Source organism: Bos grunniens, chromosome 3 (assembly GCF_055505025.1).
Source record: "Bos grunniens cultivar Pamir isolate PY7600 chromosome 3, Bosgru_T2T1.0, whole genome shotgun sequence".
Lineage (NCBI taxonomy): Eukaryota > Metazoa > Chordata > Mammalia > Artiodactyla > Bovidae > Bos > Bos grunniens.
The window spans coordinates 1,185,680-1,205,496 of record NC_141167.1 but is presented as its reverse complement, the minus strand read 5'-3'; the positions used below and the strand labels follow the sequence as shown (position 1 = coordinate 1,205,496).

General features: G+C 62.5%; 1 protein-coding gene across 4 annotated transcripts in view; it reads right to left on the bottom strand.

Moving 5' to 3' along the window:
• Window positions 1–2,817: 2,817 nt before the first annotated feature.
• Window positions 2,818–19,817, bottom strand: part of HDLBP (high density lipoprotein binding protein) — a 59,257-nt gene continuing 42,257 nt past the window's right edge. For all 4 annotated transcript variants that reach the window (XM_086374530.1, XM_086374523.1, XM_086374507.1 and 1 more), the window contains 23 exons: window positions 18,901–19,107; window positions 18,440–18,655; window positions 17,817–18,023; window positions 17,587–17,694; window positions 16,788–16,892; window positions 16,435–16,513; window positions 15,017–15,156; window positions 14,267–14,371; window positions 14,032–14,145; window positions 13,219–13,305; window positions 12,929–13,060; window positions 10,717–10,935; window positions 8,599–8,820; window positions 8,298–8,516; window positions 7,853–7,991; window positions 6,779–6,933; window positions 6,002–6,106; window positions 5,699–5,833; window positions 4,665–4,808; window positions 3,914–4,099; window positions 3,509–3,625; window positions 3,279–3,407; window positions 2,818–3,189 (listed from right to left, as the gene is read on the bottom strand). In XM_086374530.1, the coding sequence (XP_086230656.1) occupies window positions 3,103–3,189; window positions 3,279–3,407; window positions 3,509–3,625; window positions 3,914–4,099; window positions 4,665–4,808; window positions 5,699–5,833; window positions 6,002–6,106; window positions 6,779–6,933; window positions 7,853–7,991; window positions 8,298–8,516; window positions 8,599–8,820; window positions 10,717–10,935; window positions 12,929–13,060; window positions 13,219–13,305; window positions 14,032–14,145; window positions 14,267–14,371; window positions 15,017–15,156; window positions 16,435–16,513; window positions 16,788–16,892; window positions 17,587–17,694; window positions 17,817–18,023; window positions 18,440–18,655; window positions 18,901–19,107 (3,357 nt within the window). In that variant the 3' untranslated portion in view covers window positions 2,818–3,102. The remainder of the gene's footprint in view (window positions 3,190–3,278; window positions 3,408–3,508; window positions 3,626–3,913; window positions 4,100–4,664; window positions 4,809–5,698; window positions 5,834–6,001; window positions 6,107–6,778; window positions 6,934–7,852; window positions 7,992–8,297; window positions 8,517–8,598; window positions 8,821–10,716; window positions 10,936–12,928; window positions 13,061–13,218; window positions 13,306–14,031; window positions 14,146–14,266; window positions 14,372–15,016; window positions 15,157–16,434; window positions 16,514–16,787; window positions 16,893–17,586; window positions 17,695–17,816; window positions 18,024–18,439; window positions 18,656–18,900; window positions 19,108–19,817) is intronic.

Genomic DNA, 19,817 nt, shown 5'->3' with positions numbered 1-19,817 from the left:
ATGGGGAAGGTTTGGAGGGAGACTGAACTTTATTCCTTGAAGCAATGAGAGGAAAGGACATTCACTCCCGTGTTGGTAGATCTCCTTCTCCAAGTCTTCCCGTCTGTCTGCATGGGGTCGTCTTCAGGACGGGGAGCTTCACGGCACCTGCAGCTGGACTTCACCCACCGCCTGTCTTCGTGAGCGCCCTGCGTCTGCCTCCTCTGAGCGCTGATCACACAGCACCCCCAGCCTTGCCGGCTGCTCACTGTCCTCTGCTCTCTGGCTGCAAGCCCCGCGGCACAGACACCAGGAGACAGTGCCCACTTGCGACTCCCTCAGGGGAGCGCTCCTCAGGGCGCACAGCACTGTGAAAATGGACACGTGGTTTTTAAACTGCTTGGACACACTGCAGTCCGCCGAGCTCCTCCCCAGAACTGCCAGTCGACGCCTTCATAAAACCCACAGGTCCGGGCCTCAGGCAGCACCAACTATTTCCTGAGCAGGGAGGGGGTTGAGACTAGGGGCAGCTGCTTGCTCACACAGGGTCCAGAAAGCCAGCCGGCCTTCTGTGTGTGGGCAGTGGGCTGCGCACGTGTCCTTGTTACAAGACCCACAGGCGTTTTCTCCCAGGTGGTGGTTTCTGCTGTTTCAGACTTTCAAAAGTAAACTTCTGGAGACGTCTACCTCCCCGGTGGCTCAGACGGTAAAGCGTCTACAATGCGGGAGACCTGGGTTCAATCCCTGGGTTGGAAAGATCCCCTGGAGAAGGAAATGGCAATCCACTCCAGTACTATTGCCTGGAAAATCCCATGGACAGAGGAGCCTGGTAGGCTGCAGTCCACGGGGTCGCAAAGAGTCGGACACGACTGAGCGACTTCACTTTCTTTCACTTACGGAGACGTAAGAAATCTTGGGCTTGCATGAAGTGAGCACACCAGCGTAACCAGCATTCATACAAAGATACAGCCCTGGTCACTGGGGTGTGGTGCCTGGCAGGGCCTGCCCCCACCGCCTTCCTTTCCCGCCTGAAGTGGTCACACCTTGGCCTCAGGGTCGGGACCCCTAGGTGTGACCTCTTCTGGGGGGCACACCACCATGAGCCTTCCTGACAGCACTCTGCTGTGTGATGCCCCCTGAATGAAGACCACTTAGCCATCCTACCTGGCTGCCATCAAACTCTCGTCCCCACCCCCTGGTGCCCTGGAAGGTGTCGGGTCACCGTCTGCCCCCAACTGTGACGCCTCCCAGCACCCTGGCTCCTGCGAGGCCGTTGGTTCAGGACTGAGGACCCTGTGCCAGCTGGGGGGCCGCACCAAGCATCTGTGGGTGCCTAGTGACCCTCCAGAGCATGCCAGACACACCTGGTTCCCTGAGACTGAGCTCGGCAGGGCGTGATAAGACGAGTCTCAGCACACTGTATCCAGTTTGGGTTTTATTTTAGGATTTATAAAATTCCAGTGTCATCCATATTCACGAGCCTTCACACACGTTTGCATATAATCTCCAGATTTCAAAGCTAAGGCCAAGGGATGGATGGTAGCTACGGACACATGTGACACGGAAGACATTCGAAGAGGAGCTGGACACACATCAGGTGCTCGCAGCCCCGGAGGCCGCAGGGCACAGGCCGGGTCAGTCACCATGTGACCTTTGACCACCATCAGCCCAGGCACAGTGAGGGCCGGGGCTTCGCAACAAACGCACACGCGCCAAGTCTCATGGGAAGGGAGCTGACCCGGGAGAGGCCCCGAGACCCTGCGGACAGAGGAGGGGCTCCCAGGGACAGGCACCCCTGGGGAGGCGGGAGGGCACCCTTCTGCCCTCCCCGGCCATCGGCTCCGCCTCGTCTGGGGCCGCACACAGGCCCCGTCGGCCCCACTTTACGGACGGGCATGTTCAAGGCCACGTGGGCCAGCGGGGACTTGCAGTGGGGAGACTACTCTTGGTCTGTTCAGGAATTGCAGTCAGGGTGACTGAGCCTGAGTTAATAAATGAGAGAAAAACCCCCCATGGGGTGGGGGTGGGGCAGAAGGTGGGCTAAGCAGTGGTGACCCTCCTGAGGACACAGTCAGCTTCTCCAGGAGGTCGGAGACCACGGACCGGACAACTCAGAGTGGCCCGTCACCTCCGGGAGACAGATGGCCCAGGGCCCAGGGCCCCACCTTCCCCTTCACCAAGCAGCCTGCCCTGCGGAGACCTGGGGCCGCCGCCTGGACCAGCCCACCAGACTCCTGAGAAGGATCCGGTCCTCCGCTGGCTAGGACAGCCTCTGCACCCCAGGGCCAGCCGCTTACCTCTCGTACATGCGTCTGAGGACGTCTGGGGGGTGGCCTGCGCACTCCCCACTCTGGACTGCAGGGGTCAGGGAGGGCGAGGCCTGGAACCCAGTGGACTGGGGGGCTGGGGGCGGGGAGGGTGGTGGAGCCGGGGGCTGGTGGGCGCGGGGAGCTGAAGGTGGTGCAGAAGAGCAAACAGGCCTGCTGCAGGGAGGGGGGCCTCAGTGGAGGGGTGGGGGTCCCAGCTCCCTCACCCCCGCCTGCGTTCCTCAGAGCCCTGCCCTGCGGCCTCGGCTCTGCCTGCGGGGCTGGGCGGTCTGGGGTGGAGGCCCGACATGGAGGCCAGGCCGTCTGAGAGCCGCCCCACCGGCCTCCTGGTCCTCGGGCGGCCCCGGGCTCTCGCTTGGGCCAGTGACACCCAGTGTGCACACGGGGCCTCCCCTCGACCCCGGGGTCTGGGTCAGCGGGCTTTCCAGCAGCTGGAAGAGGCGGGTGGTCCTCGCGGAGGACGTCTGCGGCAGGCAGGGGAGAGAGAGGTGGGAAAGGACGAGGGCAAACGTTTGGCTTTTATAAAGTCAAGGAAATTTATTTCCTGAGGTCATGACAGGAAGCAGGTGCGGCCGCAGCTGCGGGCTCTCCTGGCGGGCGGGAGCTTGGCCGCTGAGCGGGGTGACTCCGAACCACGGCCTCCTTAGTGTTCACGAGGTGCCGAGCGCAGGGCCGGGCCGGGGCTGCTGGCTTCGCTGTGAGACCTCAGGGCGGGCGGGATCGACACATACGCAGGGTCCAGCCGCTGGGTCAGAGTGAGACGGACCCTCGCAGGGCAGGTGCTGCTCCTTGGTCATTATCGCTTGGGGCCCCAAGGCAGGGTCTTGGGGGCCACCTGAGCCCCGAAGCTGGGGAACTCCTCGGAGCTGCTCATGTCGGGAGCCTGTCGGGGAGCACACGGCTTCAGGGACAGCCGCCCCACAGCAGCGCCCGGGACAGCACAAGCACGGGACGCCGGGGCCAAGGCCTCACCTTCTCGCTGCTGCTGGCGGTCCAGGGGGCGTCGCGAACGACAAAGCCCTTGGACGGCGCCTTGGACTCCTCGTGGGCTGGGGGCTTCAGGTACAGCTGCAGCGCCTCGCTGTCCACCACGTCGGCCAGCTGGGGGCACAGGCGGCGTCAGTTTGCGGCAGGGGAGCCCATCCCGGCCCGGGGGCCCATCACCCCGGGCCGTCGGGGCCAGCCGCCCCCGCAAGACTCACGTATTCCTCCTCCAGGTTGAGGATGTGGTCGATGGCTTCCTCCACGTTCTCTGGGAGCCCCGTCACGGTCACGCAGTTGGGGTCGGGCGCCCCACTCTGCGGGAAGCGGATGTCCACCTGGAAGGAGTGCACACAGCCAGGGTGGGCGAGGCCCCGCCGTGCGTGAGCGCACGGCCCCCTTCTAGTGGAGGGCCCCCCGCTCCGGGGGCGCCTGCCATTCAGAGTTCACGCTCCTCCGGACGCAGAGCCCGCTGCTCACTGCCCACAAGTGCCAGCTGTCCCCGCTGTGACCCCACAGCACCTCACCACCTGAGCCTTGGGTCTCCGACGGTTTGGGGGTGTGCGGCCCATCTCCCCGCCTGCTCTGAGGATGAGCCGCACTCCAGGCTCAGCTTAGGGACTCACCTTGAACTCATCCATGATTTTGCGGATGGCTTTGCCACGGGCACCGATGATGCGGGCGTGAACGCGGTGGTCTAGTGGGACGTCCTCAGAAACCATCTGTTCAAGCTCACCCACGATCTTCAGGATGGCGTCCCGGGCAGCCTCTGTGTTCTTCTCGTAGCCTGTGATGGTGATTTGGTCCTGGGGCTGAGAGAGGATCTGGTCAGAAGAGGGCACCCCAGGGACACCTGACCGCGAGCACCAGGGGCATGCACCACGAGGGTGCCACGAGGAGCAGGTGCTCACGGCGGGCTGTGCCTGAAGGGGAGACCGGCGGCCGGGCAGGGTGGCAGCACCCCCGCCTCCCCCGACAAGGACAGTCGCCACCACAGGCTGAGGGCGCGGGCACAGACGAGCAGATGCCGGACGGCCAGGGTGTAGGGAAGGCCCTCCACTGGAGACTGAGGCCTGGAGAGTAGGTGCAGACGCTGCGGCTGGCACCCCACCCTCAGCCAACGTGCGACGCCAGACCCGAAAACACCAGCAGAGAAAGGGAGGACTCAAAGCAGAAAGGAGGAGACAAGAAACTCCAACTTGAGGCCATGCCCCTCAGAACAGGAAAAAATACTATGACCAGGAGAAGGACACGCCACAGTGCCAAGGACCCGAGCACGACGATGAACATCTGGGCGCTAGACAGGAGCAGGAACTGAGAGCTGCCCGGGAGAGAGACGCCGCCAGGCCACAGCAGGGCAGGCCCCCGGCCCCCTACCTGGCTCCCATCGTCCTTATCAGGAAACTGGATGTTCACGTCATGCTCCAGGCGGATCTGGGTGATCACCGCCCCCTTCCTCCCGATGATCTTGGGGTGGTATTTGGGGTCCACAGTGACACTCAGCTTAAAGCTCCGTAAAGCCTGCCGACGAGACAAAGCTCAGTGAGGCAGGAGCACTTCCACCCCGGCCCTCACCGTCGTCGCCCCTCCATCCTCTGCCCGCGGGCATCGCATCACTCTGCACCAAGAACAAGGCTTGGCTTTGCAGCTGAGCTCTGTGGCCCGCCCCCCAGCAACCGAACCAAAGGCCCGAGGACGCCGCTACCGCGAGCACAGGCCTTCAGGCGGACCGGGCACAGTGCCCACCCGGCTCCACCTCCTGAGTTTGAGACGCAGTGAGTGTGCAAGCTGGGCTTTCAGGGTGGTGGGACGCAAGCAGGCCCCAAATCCCCAAACCAAACAAGAAGAGCGGACCCACAGAAGGGAACTAAAGTGCACAAGGACGTCCACAGCCAGAAGTTCAGGCTGTGCTCTGGGCAGAGGGGACCCCAAGGCCGGCACCGCGTCCGAGGCCGACCTGAGGTGTGTGAGCTCCCGTCACCCGCACAGTATCCGCAAGGGGCTTCGGGCTGCACAGGACCCGCCTGGCATCACACCAGCTCCAGAGGCACAGGGGATTCTCGCGTCCCCGTCAGCAAGGAGACGGCACCCCGGGTGCTGGCAGGGCTGCCGGGACCACAGGCACACGCTGGGGCCTCTCCTGGCACCCGGGCCTCCCCAGTTGAACCCTTCCTGGAAGGCTGGCAAAGGTCTTCATATTTATTTAACACACAGCTAACGACACGAAGTCCAACTGCTGCTGTCTTCGTAAAAGAGGGCCAGGCCCCTGTCACCACCCTCAGTGGGAGCCCCCGGCCCGCAGGACCCTGGGCTGCGACGCAGGGTCAGCCGGCACTGTCTCGGCCGCCCAAAGCCCGGCTGAGGGCCGGCCTGGGTGCGAGGGGCTCGGCCCCGGGACGCCCGGCCCTCACCCGGTCCTCCTGCTCGGCCTGCAGCTCCTTGACCCGCTCCAGCAGCCCCGCCTTGGCCCGGTCCAGGTGCGCAGCCAGGCCCGTGATGGCGATGATGTCAGACTGCAGCTCAGGCGCCGGGACGTGAATGTTCACCTGCGTGGAGACGGGGGCAGGCCTGCTGCAGAGGGCGTCTCTGGGGACACAGCTCAGCCTCGGGATGGGGAGGGTGGGGGGAAGAGCTCAACTCGGGGAGCAGGCAGGAGCACGGCACCCCCTCCCAGCACCCGGCCTCCGGGGAGACAACCTGCAGAGCGGCTTTACCTCAAACTCGTCCATCATCTTGCGTATCCCACTTCCCTTCTGGCCAATGATGTAGCGGTGAAGGTCAAAGGGCACCTCCACTTCAATGGTGACCGGAACCAGCGCCTGCAGGACAGGGCTGGGGTCAGGCCTGAGGGTGGGGGTGGGGAGCTCATGGGCTCAGCAGCAGGCCTCCCAGGGGCACAGGGGAAGAGCCCTGTGGGAATGAGATGCTCTCTAGAACCTTCCATGCTGCCCCAGCTGGGCAGAGCGCCACTCTCCATGTGAAGGGACACGGGAAAGGGTGGGGGGTGCAGCAGCCCCTAGGAGAAGCAGAGCTGTGCAAGCCCAGGGCCTCGGGGTCTGGGAGCCCACAGAGGGGCTGGGGCCACACAGAGGCGCACCCTGATCCTGGCCTCAGAGACCCTAGAGAAGGTCAGAGCGACGGGACTCCGCCCGGGACCACGGCCCCCTCCTGGTGCAGCGCTTAAGACCCCTGTCATCTCTGCAGCCTGCCCACCCTGGGAACCTGTCTGTTTCCCGCTTGTCCTCGCATCACGACAGGACCCTCAATCCCGTCCACGGCGCTGGGGCTCACTGAGTGCTGCCCCTTGGGACCCTGCACACTGCGGGGAGGGGCCAGGGGAGGGGGCCGGGGGCAGGGCGGTGCCCGAGCCCCACCAGCTCTGCTTGTCTGTGGCCCCAGGCCAGCAGCTCCGCCCCAGGTGCTCAGGTCTCAGATCTGCGCCAGCTCCCTGCTGAGGGCCGGGGGCGGGGCTGAGTGGGGTCCAAGCCCACCTCCAGGGCTTCCTTGGCCGCCTCGCACTTCTCCTTCCGGCCGGAAATGACGATGATGTCGCACCTTCTGGGGGAGCCAGGCTCAGCCTCCTTGCCCTCTCTCCCCTCTGCGGCGTCCTCGCCATTCTCGTGGACAGCAGGCTCCACGCTGTGCCCTAGGGACATGGAGGAGCAGCTCAGGCCGCGCGTGCCCAGGGCCCAGCACCCCCAAGGTGCCTCGGGAGGACGGGATGGGGTGGGGGGCCGGGCCTCCACACCTGCCTCAGGGGCTGCAGGGGGAGGCGGAGCAGGGCCCGCTGAGAAGGGAGGAGACCACCGCCGGGCGGAGGTGGCTTGAGAACAGGACCGAATGGGGACGCGGTAACGCCTGCCCCTCACGTCAGGAGGACAGCACGCACAGTGCAAGCACGCTGGGGCTGACAGCGGCTGGCGGGGTCCAGGGGTTCCACGTGGGAACCAGACGTGACCAAAACAACCAAAGGACACTCGTGGAGCAAGACAGCGTCCAGGAGACAGGAACACAGACGCAGCCGCCCAAGGCAGCAGCGACCGGGCGGGCGGAGCCCGCGAGAGGACACAGGGGCACACGGCTCTGAGCGCACGGGTCGCACGAGCCAGGCTCCCCGACGCCCCTCGAGTCCTCGTCCTCGCGAGGAAGCCGCGTGGGTGAGGGGTGGGCCTGAAGCGGACACACAGACGACTCAGAAAGAAAAAGCGTGCCGTGTGTAAGCCAGGTGGTGAGTGCAGACTCATCTCTACACCTTCCTGTGCAGCTCTTCTTTAACGTGAGGTTGTTTCAAAATTAGTGAACATTCGAGTGGAAAACGTAAACGCAACAAATATGGTTGAACTTGTAGCCCAAGCTCTTCTGAGGAAGACAGGAGATTCACCTCCTCCCGCGCGGGAGGCTCTCCCGGGCCAGGTCACTAGCCGCTGGGAACCCTGAGGACGTCCGAAGGGCCCTTCATCTCCCTGCAACCACAACACCGCCTGCTCCGACAGGCCAGAGCGACCCTGAGCCTCTGGAAGCCCCCGGACAGCCGACAGCCCCCGCCTCCCCCAGCCAGGACCCACCTGGGTTCTCTTCTCTGTCTGGGAATTTAATTTGAACGTTATAGTCCCGGGTGATCTGCTGGATCTTGGAACCTTTAGGGCCCATGACCGATCGATGGAATTTCTGGGGTATGGTGCATTCTATGGTCACCTGGGCTTCCTGGGAGGAGACAGAGCAAAAAAGAGAAGTAAAGCCAAGGTCAGTTGCTCAGGGCCAATTCACGGCCACACCACTTCTGCCTCCCTCCCCCAAGGCCACTGGTCGCAGTGGCCCGGGGTAGGGCCACAGGGAGGCCCCCGCCCCACCGCACAGCCAGGGGCCCTCAGAGGCTGGGCTCTGTCTGCCCTGCTGCGCCTTTTCCCTGGGTCTGACTCCCCACCCAGGAGGGGGCAGGCAGGGGCTGGGCCTGTGAGGGCAGGGAGCAACCGCCAGTCAGGGCCTGAGCCCGCCACGCTGGGGGCCCACCAGGTCCTCGATGATCTCCTGGATGCGCTTCTTGGCCGCCTCCACGCAGTCCTTGGCGCCCTTGAGGGTGACCTTGTCGCTCTGCGTGCCGGAGCGCGGGAAGCTGACCATCACCCCGCCGTACTCCTCGGCGATCTCCCGCAGCACCTGGCCTCTCCGGATGACGAAGTGGCGGTGGTGCTTGGGGTCCACCAGCATGCAGTCTTCAACCACGTTGTCCTGGGGCGTTGGGAAGGGTGCGGCATGAGCCCCCGCCCGCCCGCCGCCCGCCTCCCGGCCCAGCCTCGCCCGCCCAGCTCACCAGGTTCTGGATGAGCGCCTCCAGCTCCCGCTGGGCCTCCCTGACAGCATCCTCCTTCCCGATGATGGTGATCAGGTCCTGCTCGCGGTCCTCGGCCGCCGGGAAGACAATGCGCGCCCCGGTGCTGTCCCGCACCTTGCGGATCTTCCCGCCCCCTTTGCCGATGAGGAACTTGTGGTACTCGGGCTTGGCGCGGATGTCAACTGTGAAGCTTTTGGTTTGCTGCACAAACCAATCCAGCTTCGTTGGCCTGGTGCCGCCTATGCGGCCCCAGGGACAGCAGGGTGGGGGAGTTCTCCTCACACTGCCACCAACGACCTTCCAAACGGGGCTGCTCAGGTCTCACTGCGGACACCCAGACCAGGCATGTGCCTTCCCTTCCCTGCATGAATGAGAACCCCAGTCCTGCCCCCAACAGCAGCCTGCGCCTCTGAAAGCTGTTCCCACCTCCCTCTGCAAGGGGACGTTGCGGGGAGGGCTGCACCCGCATAGCAGGAAGCCCACAGCCTGCCCAGAACATCTCCAGGCCTGGGCAGCCCCACACCGCCTGACCCCAGCTGACAGCGCCTCGTCCAGTGCTCACTCCCAGGGCTCCAGGTGACCCATGCACCCAGCTCAGAGACAGCCAAGCCAACCAAGGCTGTATCTGACCATGGAACCAGAGCCCAGGAGAAGTCCCGGACCAGTGACCTTGCTGAGCGATCCTCTGGCAGGGGGTCTGCAGAACTCAAGAGGACACTCCCCCAGGCAGACAAGCCCACAGTGGGCACTCTTTCCTTTTTCTTGTTGTGAAACCAGCCCCCAAGCTGAACAGCAAATAACTGAGTTGTTATCTGTAAGTGCTGGTTTCACAAAACACCAGTGAAAATCTTCAACTTTTCAGACACTTAAACAGCAGCATTTAAAAAAATCTAAGAGTCAGGGAGCCCATCCCTGCAACGTGATAAAAGGGTGCATCATCCCCAAGCAGGCCCACCCTAGAAACTCCAGGGTGGTCAGACACTAAACCAGCTTGTATTTATACCAGAGAAAAAGAAACCAGGCAAGCATCTCAACAGATCCCATACCTATTCCTGATAAAGACTCTCTGCAAACCAAGCACAGAAGGGACTTCCTCAGCTGAAAGAGCTGCCAAAGACCCTGCCCGCCTCACGGCGCGGCCAGCCAGCCAGGCTGTCTGCTCGCCACGCTGCCCAACAGCACACGGGCACAAGCGGCACCATCAAAGGAGACACGCAGGCGCGTATCAGCAAGGAAGGAGTGCAACTGCCATCCACAGATGGTGTGCTTCACAGAGAAAACTCGTCAGAATCCACAAGGAAAGGCGCTGGCACTAACAAGTGGGCTGCAGACCAGAAGCACGGCCCGAATGTAGAACTCCAGTCTACGCCTGTAAGTGCCACAAACGGAAACGGGTAAAACAGCACCATTTATAATTCCACTAAAAATCAAAAAAGACAAGCCAAACACAATGAACAAGATTTTCATGCTAAGAATGACACAGCACCAGTGAAAAATCAAGCAGTGTAAACCCTGGAGGACCCAAACTGTCGGGGTGGCAGTCCTCCGGGATCTGATCTTCAGACTCAACACAGCTCCAGTCGGGATCCAAGACAGACTTGCCCAAGACACTGACAGCCTGGTTCCAACGCACACGGGAAGGCAGAGAGCCCGGAGGAGCCGGGGCAGTTTCAACAAGCACAACGCTGAGGGCCCTGAGCTACCTTGCGGCAGTCACCCCCTGGCGCGCTGTTGAGACAGCGGAGGCCAGAAACAGCCGCAGGGGTGCTGAGACAGAGGGGCAGCGCGCCCGGGTCAGCGGAGGCCGGGAGGCGGTGCCTGGCGAAGGACATTTCTGAGTGGGGGTCCCACGAACGTGGGCCATTAACCCAGAACTACACGCGGAGACTTCCTGTACGCAAATCATACTCAGGAGGGAAAAGCCCCAAATAACGAGCCCAACAGCAAGTTTTCTCCACTGAACATGCAGGCCTACGGCCTGGAGAGGCCCTTCAGGAGACACGCGCGTGTGCACAGATGTGCTCCCACCTGCCGCAGAGACAGGCTGTGCAGGCCCCCCGCGGGACGCGAGGGCAGACCGCCGCGCTCGGCGCTCACCTTCTCCTCTGCCAGGTGCAGCAGCTGCTTCCGGGCCTTGTCCACGTCCGAGGACGGGCCCCTGATGACCACGGTGTCGCTGCCTGAGCCCTCCACGGGGAAGTGGATGTGGACCCCGCCGCACTCCTCCATGATGGAGCGGATGAGGCGGCCCTTGGTGCCGATGAGCGAGTTGTGCAGTCGTGCGGGGATGGACACCTCCACCTCGGCGATGTTGGCCTGGAATCACATGCAACACGAGGGAGCCTGTGAGGCCAGAAGGGCAGGCCCATCACAGAGCCCCAGGGCCGGCCTGCCCGAGCGCCCTGTAAGCCAGGACCCTGCCCCAAGTCAAGGCGGGACTGCGCTCTCCTCCTCCGGGCACATGGCGAGATGCTGGAGGCGGAGCCAGCAGCCCACACCTGGCCCTGCTCCCGGGCAAGTCCCACACCAAGGACGCAACGCCGACTGTCCAGGGGGCCCTGCAGGCTCACGGTGGGACGCGCAGGGGGTGGGCAGCCGGAGCACTGCAGGCTCACGGCGGGATGTGCAGGGAGCCTGGCTGCGCTGGGGAAGCCACTGGCTCTCGACTCGGCACTGTGACCCCACCTGACAAGTCTAAACACCAAGCCCAAAAGGAGCAAAGTGCTGTGAAATAACAAAGCCTGAAGACGCGTTACAGGAACGCAGAAAATACCTATTATACACCAAAGTAAACTTCGTAATATCTGGCATCCCATAAAAACAAACAGAAAAACTGGGCATGAAAAGAAATGAGAAAAAACGAGCCATCACGGGGATGAACAATGGAGAACAGCCCGAAATGAGACAGAGCCAGTGGCCCAGGACACTGAACAGCTATTTCCACGACACTGCACGTGGTCCAGAAGCCAAAGGCAAGGCTGATGGTGTCAGGCATAAAAACAAAGGGTCGAAGCTGAACTTGCAGAGGGGAGGACGACACATGCAAAGTGACTTAAATACTACTGACTGTTGGTTTCTTTGGTCGGGTTTTCTTTCTTGGCCATCCTGCACGGCATGTGGGATCTTATCTACATGCCCCAACCAGGGACTGGCCCTGCTCCCTTTGTACTTGCAGTGCAGTCTTAGCACCACCAGGGAAGTCCCCAAATCTTTCCGGATTTCAGGACAACTCTAAACTCACATATCCAAGAAGTCTGAGAAACTCCAAGCAAAGAAACACGAATGAAATGACACTAAGACACATGAGAACTTGCTAGAGACTGGGATCATCGTCAGACAAGCCAGCAGAGCAGAAACGGCAGGGCGACACTAGCTGTCTTATGAGCCACACGGGAGACACGCAGGCACAGGACAGGACGCTGCCCCCGGCCTGAGGCGTGGAGGCTGCCGGGGACGCCAGGAGGTGCCGCCACCGCAGAAGGCGCTTCTTACAGAAACGCGCGCTGTCACACCACACAGCCATCCTATCACCAAGTGAGAGAGGTCAACTGGAAACGGCCACACGGCATCCCAACTGTGTGACGTTCTGGGAAGGCCGACCGTGGGGCCAGCGGAGGCTCAGGGGCCGCGTGGGCTCGAGAGGGAAGTGGTGGGCGGCTGGAGCCGGAGGTACGTCTACGTGCCAAGTACGTGCGTCCGGACGTTTCGTAATATTCGACCTTTCTAAAAGATAACTGGACATTTAAACACAAAACGTAAGGAAGCGTGTGGGCTTACAGCGTGCGGACAGCACAGCGGTGGCGTGCCCACCGTTCTCAGGCCCTCACCCTGCATTCCAAGCAGCACTGAGTCAGCCGAAGACGCCCCAACCCCTGGAGCAACCACTGACATCACAAAGGAAAACAGACAGGCCCAAAGAGGGAAACAGAGCCACGAAACCCCAGCCACAGGCCCAAAGCGGGGGCTGGAGCCACAAAACACCAGTCGAAAGGGGGCCGAAGGAAATGACACAGACGGCACAGAGACGGCAGACAGCAGCAGCTCCCAGCACGTGGCAGGGCGTCACCAAAAGAACGGGGCGCGGGGGCAGGGGTGTGTGCAGAAGGACAGTGCACGCACTGGACCCCCAAGGGTGCTGTGGCGGGGACCCCTAGAAGCAGACACACGGTAAAACTCAAACTGCACTCTCTACACCGGCCTTTTCTTGCCTCTCACTCCCTCAAAAAACCCCCAAAGAGAAAGAAAGTGTGGGCTTCCCGGTGCCGGGGACAGGCGGCAGGCTGCTGGCCCGCCCGCGCCTGCCCCTTACCAGGTCCTTCTGGATGGACAGGATGCGGCTGCGGGCGGCCTCACAGTTGGCCCGCTTGCCAGTGATGACGATGGTCTCCGAGTTGCTGTTCTCTGCTGGAAGGTCGATTTTGGTGTTGCTTTCTTCCCGAATCTGCAAGGAGAGAGGCCTGTGAGGAGCTGATGCCACCTCCCCCCTGGTCCCGCATTAAAACCTAGGCCAGCTCAGGGCAGGGCTCAGGGCAGGGCTCAGGGCAGGGCTCGGGGCAGGGCGGGCAGAGGTGAGGCGCGGGCAGATGCGCCGGCGGTCACCTTTTTAATGTTTGCGCCTCCCTTCCCGATGATGTTCTTGTGGAATTGCTTGAAGATCGGAACAGAAATCGAGTAGCTGTTTTCCACCTTAAAAACCAAGGATGGCACAATAGGTCGAGTGAAGCGACCCTCCCAGGCCCGAAGGCCAGAGGATGGGCTCCTGTGACGCGGACAGGCCAGGGCCCACTCCCCTCCCTGTCCGACCCCAAGGTCTGCCAGGAGGCAACTGAGCCCACAGCTGACTGACTAACCAGTGTGCCTGTCCGGCTGCTGCAGGGCCTGGTCAGAGGCCCCCACGCCCGGGGAAGGCGCCCTCACACCCACGGCTCACAGCCTGGACAGGCCCAGAGGCCACAACTCAAGCCCAGGTGTGAGCGCGGCACACACGAAGGAGGGTCGCGGGACTTCCCGCCACCCGGCAGCGCCTCCTGAGGGGGTCAAGCTGAGCCCCAGAAAACCGCCGGGAGCCCCCGGGCACTGGCCGCCCGCCCCCTCAGCACTTTCCAAACCACTTCCTCATGGTCCAAGTTTTCAGAAAAACGACCAATCAGTAAACGATGCCTCGTGCAACTAAGCAGACCCCTCTGCTTACCGGGTATCTGAGGACCCCCCAGGAAACAAAGTAACCTGCACGGCAAGGTGGTCCCCCACTGACCCCCACCGGACACGGAGGTCACAACCCTTTCTGCCCGTCTGAACGCTGAGGGCGGGCCGCCCCAGCACCCAAGCATGCTCCCTGAAGCGGGTGCGGGGGACCCCCGGCCCCACACCACCCGAGACGCTGTTCCGACAAAAGATGGAAGTGCCCCTTACCAGGTCTGCCACCATCTTCTGCATGTATTTTGTGCATTTCTCCACCTCGTTCTTGGGCCCTCTGAGTTGAACAATATCGCTTTTTTGTGCTGGGTCTGGAAAGTTGATGATAACCTAGAACAAATGATCGGGAGGTCAAGTTCGATAATCAGCAAGGACTGGACCCCACAATACGGAGCCCCTTTTCCAACTGCCGATTAGACGGCGGTGAAGGGCGCCGCTGGGGACACTTTACCTCCGGGAATTTGTCCCGAATTTCACGGATCCGTTCACCCTTCTGCCCGATGATTGTGCGATGAAATCTCTGCTCGATGATTAGGTCCTTGGTACGCTCGTTCTCCTAAACACACGAGAGAGCACACTGAGGGGCCCAGGTGCAGCCCCGGGTGTCGCTCCGGGCAGAGCGCCCCACAGGGCCCCCGTGGTCTCCACCAGCGGCTGCAGCGCACGCTCTTGCAGGAGCCAGGCACAGCACAAAGCTGAGCGGGGCCCTCTACCCAGCAGCGAGCCCGCAGCACTCAGCCAGCGCATCTGCCTGCGGTTGGGAGCCGGGCCTCCTGCAGAGAGTGGCTCAGACGTTCCCCTGCATGGACAAGCACGGGAGAGGCTGCAAGCCCCGCGGCCCACAGCCTCCTCTAGGGGCTGGCTCCCCCGTCAGGGGAAACACTGCACAGAGGAGCGAGCAGAGCTGGGACGTGGGGACACGCCACCAGCCAAGCAGCCCCTGTCCACAACACCGGGGTTCCGGATCAGACATGTAGAGCAGGGAGACACCTGTCTGCTCCTGCGTGGAGGCTGCAGCTTGGTCTGGGGGAGGGGAGAGACATTCCCCCCTGCCCGCTGTGCAGACAACGCAGGCCGTAAGCCTCAACAGCAGCTGCACGTGGGAACCAGTGGGGTGCCAGCAAGCCCCTGCCGCTGGGCGCTGCATCAGGGAAGGCCACGGACCTGCCGCAGGGGCGCAGCGCGGGCTAGCCGGGCTTACCATGCGGGAGGCGAGCTCCAGCAGCTCCCGCTTGGCCTGCCGCACGCCCTGCGGGTCGCCCTCGATGCGGATCAGGCTGCTCTTCTCGCTGTCGGGAGGGATGCGCACGGACACCTTGCACTGGTCCTTGATCCTGTTTACTGGGGACACGGCAGACACCACTGGGCGCAGAGCCACCCTGCCCCGACCCAAGCCACTATCCACAGGCACAAGGGCAGGAGGCCTTCCCATGCCCCACGAGGAGCCCTGACTGGCCACCACCCAGAGGGACCACACGCTGCTGCCTCCCTGAGAGCGTTCCACGCCCAGGGCGAGGGCCGCCCAGCACCCAAGCATGCTGGGCTGGGCGTGGCTGGGGCGTCGCTAACGTGGACAGAGACCACTGTGGCAGCTCATACTCCACAGCTTAGAAAAAATTACTCTCAAAAAGACACAGTAAAAAACAAGCCATGAAACCCAGAGGAGTCCACAGTACCTGAAAATAAGAGCACCCTCATTGATCCCCATGGAGCCACATGGGGGCCACGCTGTCTAGACAGACTTCAGCCCTCACTGTCTGCAAAACCAGTGGATTGTTCAGCCCTCCTGTCACCCCGTCAACAGAGGCCCAAGCTCGCCCACCAGGAAACGGGGTCAGCGTTCTGCACGCTGGATAGTCAAGGGAAACCAAGCTCCTCAAAGGGGCGCCAAGCAGGGGCTGTGCACACGCAGACACCCCCGGGAGCTGCCCGCTCGGGGCGGTCTCTGTGGGGCGGGGCTGCTCTAGGCTGGTCCTCGCAGGACAAGAACCAAGGACACAGCAGACAAGCAGCAGAGTTTACATGAAATAAAATCAAGGTGAGCAAGTGAACCAGGAGAAAGCAGGGCAGACACCGCAGTGGCCTGTCCTTCCGGGAAGAGAAACCAGGAGTCAGCGTCAGGACCTGCCCCCACCTTCTGTGAAGGTGAGCGCATGGGCCGGGCAGCAGCGACTCGCCCCTGCGGACTCTGAGCAAGCCAGGACCGTACAAGGCAGAGTTCAGGAGGGCAGGTTCACGGGGTGCCCCCTCTCCACCTGCAGCAGGGGTCACAGCCAGGGGCAGGCTGCTCAGGGCTGGAGAACACCGTGGGGCCGCGCAGTCACACTGAGGGGAGGCGTGGGTTTTGAACCGTGCCCAACACCCGTGGACGCGGGCAGACCGCTCTCTCGGCAGCTGCCCGCTGGCCCACTCAGGGCTCGGTCCTCAGCTGAGGCTGTCCGCCCAGCAGGCGTGTGGTCAAGTGGCGCCTGCGAGGGCCCTGGCGGGCAGAGCCCAGCCCTGCAGGTCTGGCTCAACGTGACGACACGGCCCCAGGCACCTTCAGCGCTAGCCTCGGGGGGCCCTGTCCAAGGCTCTGCACGGGACCCCCCAGGCAACCTGGAGCGCCCCCTCACTCACTGTTGGCTCCGCTCTTCCCAATGAGATGTCTGTGGAACTTGTGGTCAATGTTGATCTCCACGTAATCCATCCGGTTAATCTGCAGGGGGCACACAGAGCAAGGCTGTGGAGACTGAGTCCATGACACGCGCCCAGATCTCCCCACAGATAGGCAGGCCGCCATGACCGAAGTCTGGAGGCCAGCGGCTGCCACTGCCCTGCTCCCTCAACTGCAGGGCCCCCAACACATCCTCCTTCTGGGCGCGGGCCCTCTCCCTGGGCCGTCCTGAACTCCGGGCCCTCCCCGGCCCTCCGAGGCCTTGATGGCTGTGCCTGCTCGGCCGGCGCTCGGGGTGCGGCTGGGGACCCCTTACCAGGTCCTTGACCATGGCCTCGATCTGCTCCTGGGCCACGCTGACATCCTCCGTGGGGCCTTCCAGTGTGATCCTGTCCTCGCCCTCCGTGAACTCGATGTGGACCTGCCGCACCAACACGCGTCCAGCTGTGAGGACAGCACGGCGCAGAAGCCCCTCCGGAGCCCAGGCTGCCCTCGGGGTCCGTGGCCCACCCACAGGCTCCAGAACAGGTTGGGGGAGGGGGTGTGGGGACTACTGTGGCTTTGGCAGGAACCACCCTGTGCCAACAGCAAGGCCCCTGCGTGTCACCAGAACCACTGCAGAAGCACCCCAACACCACACTGCTCAAGCCACCCACCCACGCCCCCTGGCCCGTGGGGACCAGGACTCTGAGCAAGACAGGAGCGAGACGCCACGCACAGGGCCCCTGCCAGGGCCACTAGATCTACTGCAGCCCCCGGAGCACTGGGACTGGAGCACCGAGGGGCTTCCCTGGGCACTGGGAAAGGAGGGGCCTCCTCCGCCCCCTCCAAAGCCCAAGCACCCGCTCTGCGCCATAGGCTTCTCAGACGTAACTACTCACAATCACGACACTGTCACAGCTAAACGAGGTGCTTCTTGAGACACTCTCCCAAAGGAACATGGACATTTGAAAAAAAATGTGTTGTGCTCTCCCTGGTGACCGTGGGCCAGCTGACAATCACACAACAGCTCCTCTCTAAAACCCGCCAGTGGTCTTCAGAGGCACCCAGGACAAAGCGAGTGACAGAGAGGGGATGACCCCACCCACCTGGCACGGAAGAGACCGGCCCCTCACCTTTGGCATCTGCTGAGTGATTTTGGCCAGGTTCTGCCCTTTCTTGCCGATGATGAAACGGTGGAGCCAGGAGGGAGCAGAGACGGAGGAGACGGTGAAACTGTTGGCCTAGGGAACCAGGAAACAAAGCCATGAGTCTGCGGAGTCTGCTCCCATGCGCACCAGGCTGGGGGGCTTGCCAGGGTGAGCGCCCCCTTCTCGCCCTGGTCCTCTGACCCCCGAGAGGTCACCTTGGCGTAGACTTCAGTCAGTGCCTGCCCCAGCTTCTCGGGCTCGCCTCGCAGTATCACCGTCTCGGAGGCGCTGTCCGAGGGTGGGATCTCCACGGAGACCCCGGTTCTCTCCAGGATCTCCTGCAGGGAGTTGCCCTTTGGACCGATGACGTACTTGTGCTGGGACTTCTTCACCTCCACTGCGATGGTCGTGGTCTTCTTTTTCTGAGGAGGAGCAGTGTGCACAAGGGTGTCAGCGCAGTGGACAGGACACAGGGCCCCGAGTGCAGCGACTGAGCCCTGTGCGAGGGTGGCGCCAGCCCAGCCCCGGGAGCTGCTTGTCACTGCCCGGGTCCTCGCCTCGGCAAGGTGGCTGCAGAGTTTACATCAAGCTGACTAACCACAGCAACCAGGCAGAGACCAATAGGCCACGTCCTCTTTCCAAAGCAAGGAGCCAGTTTCAGACCCCAGAGCCCACCGTCCCAGGCTCCCTGCTCCCTCAGAGGCCCGGTCAGCTGGGGGCAGGGTGTCCGCCGCAGGCAGGGCAGGGGAGCACAGGCGGAGCTGACCCCTGGGAAGCGGGTCATCTCGAAAAGGCCATGGACAGGGCGGGGCTGGTCTCTCCCTGCCCGGCAGGCTACCTTCTCCTCGTAAATCTTCTTGACGCGAGCCACGGCCTGAGCCAGCTGCTCCTTCTCGCCCGTGAAGACGATCTCGGTGCGGCTGACGCTGGGCGGCGGGATGTTGATGCGTGTCCCCGTCTCCTGCATGATCTCGCTCACCAGCCGGTTGTAAGGCCCTGCGATGAAGGGGTGGAAGGCCTTCTCCACCTCGAGCCGCTCCACAGCACGCTTGTCCTGGGTGGGAGGGGCAGACATGAGGGCCCGCCTGGGAGTGGGGGGGGTGGGGTCTCTCTCTAACACGCACAGGCGGGAAGGGCAGGCGTGAACACCCAGCTAGGGGTCGCTGGGATCATGCCCACACCGTGATACACGCGCTGCTCACACACAGGTGGGAAGGGCAGGCGTGAGCGCCTGGCGAGGGCTCGCTGGGATCTCACCCACACTGATGCGCGCACAGCACACGAACAGGCCGGCCTCACCTGCTCTGCAGAGATGAGCAGCACCTCGTGGCGTGCCTTCTCGATGCCCTCCTTGGTGCCCGTGATCCTGATCTGATTGCTGGCGTCATCCGGGCGCGGGATCTGGATCTTGGTTGCAGTTTTTAGCTCCAAGTCTTGCAGTTTCTCTCCATTTTTGCCGATTACAAAGCGATGGTGCTCTTTGGGAATGGCAACGGTTGCTGAAGCCTACGGCAGGAAAAGGACCAAAGAAAAAAAACACTTGGAGGCTCCGGAAAAGCGGCTTTTCCACGGCACTCTCCCGTGTAGGGATGCCCGTCCCACCGCCTCCCGCCTCCCCGGCCTCAGGCCCTGCTTGAGAACAGGCTCAGCTGAAGTGTCACCTCTGGGCAGCGGGCCCCAGGGAGTGTGAACACAACCGGCCTCCCAGCTTCAGCTGTTGATTCTCTACCCGGCCCAGCCCCGAGCCTGTTTCCATCACGGTGGCGCCACACGCCAGGCAGGACGTGGCCAGAGAGCAGGGACATGCTGACTAACCAGGTTAGCTGCTGTTTCTGCAGCAGGACGCTCTTTCTGTCAGACATGAGCCCTGCATGTAGTTATACACTCTTCCTCCCTCTCTCTCACAACCGGTTAAAACAGACAACTCATGTGGGGAAAGAAAACAAAAATAATCGAAATCCTCAAACTGCCAGAAGTTCAGCAGCTTTCTGAGGTCAAGGGACACTCTGGGAGGAGACAGAGGTGGCCACCCTTTCCCTATCTATACCGAAAGCAGTCATCAATCAAGAGGACTGTGAAAAAGAAAGAAGGAAAAGCACAGTGTAGGGTTCCCGACACTGGAGCAGCAGGAAACCCCAGAGCAGCCAGCCTTCTGCTCCTCCAGGGACTGCATCTCAGAGCAGAGTGTGCAGCACTTGCAAAAGGAGCGTTGGACT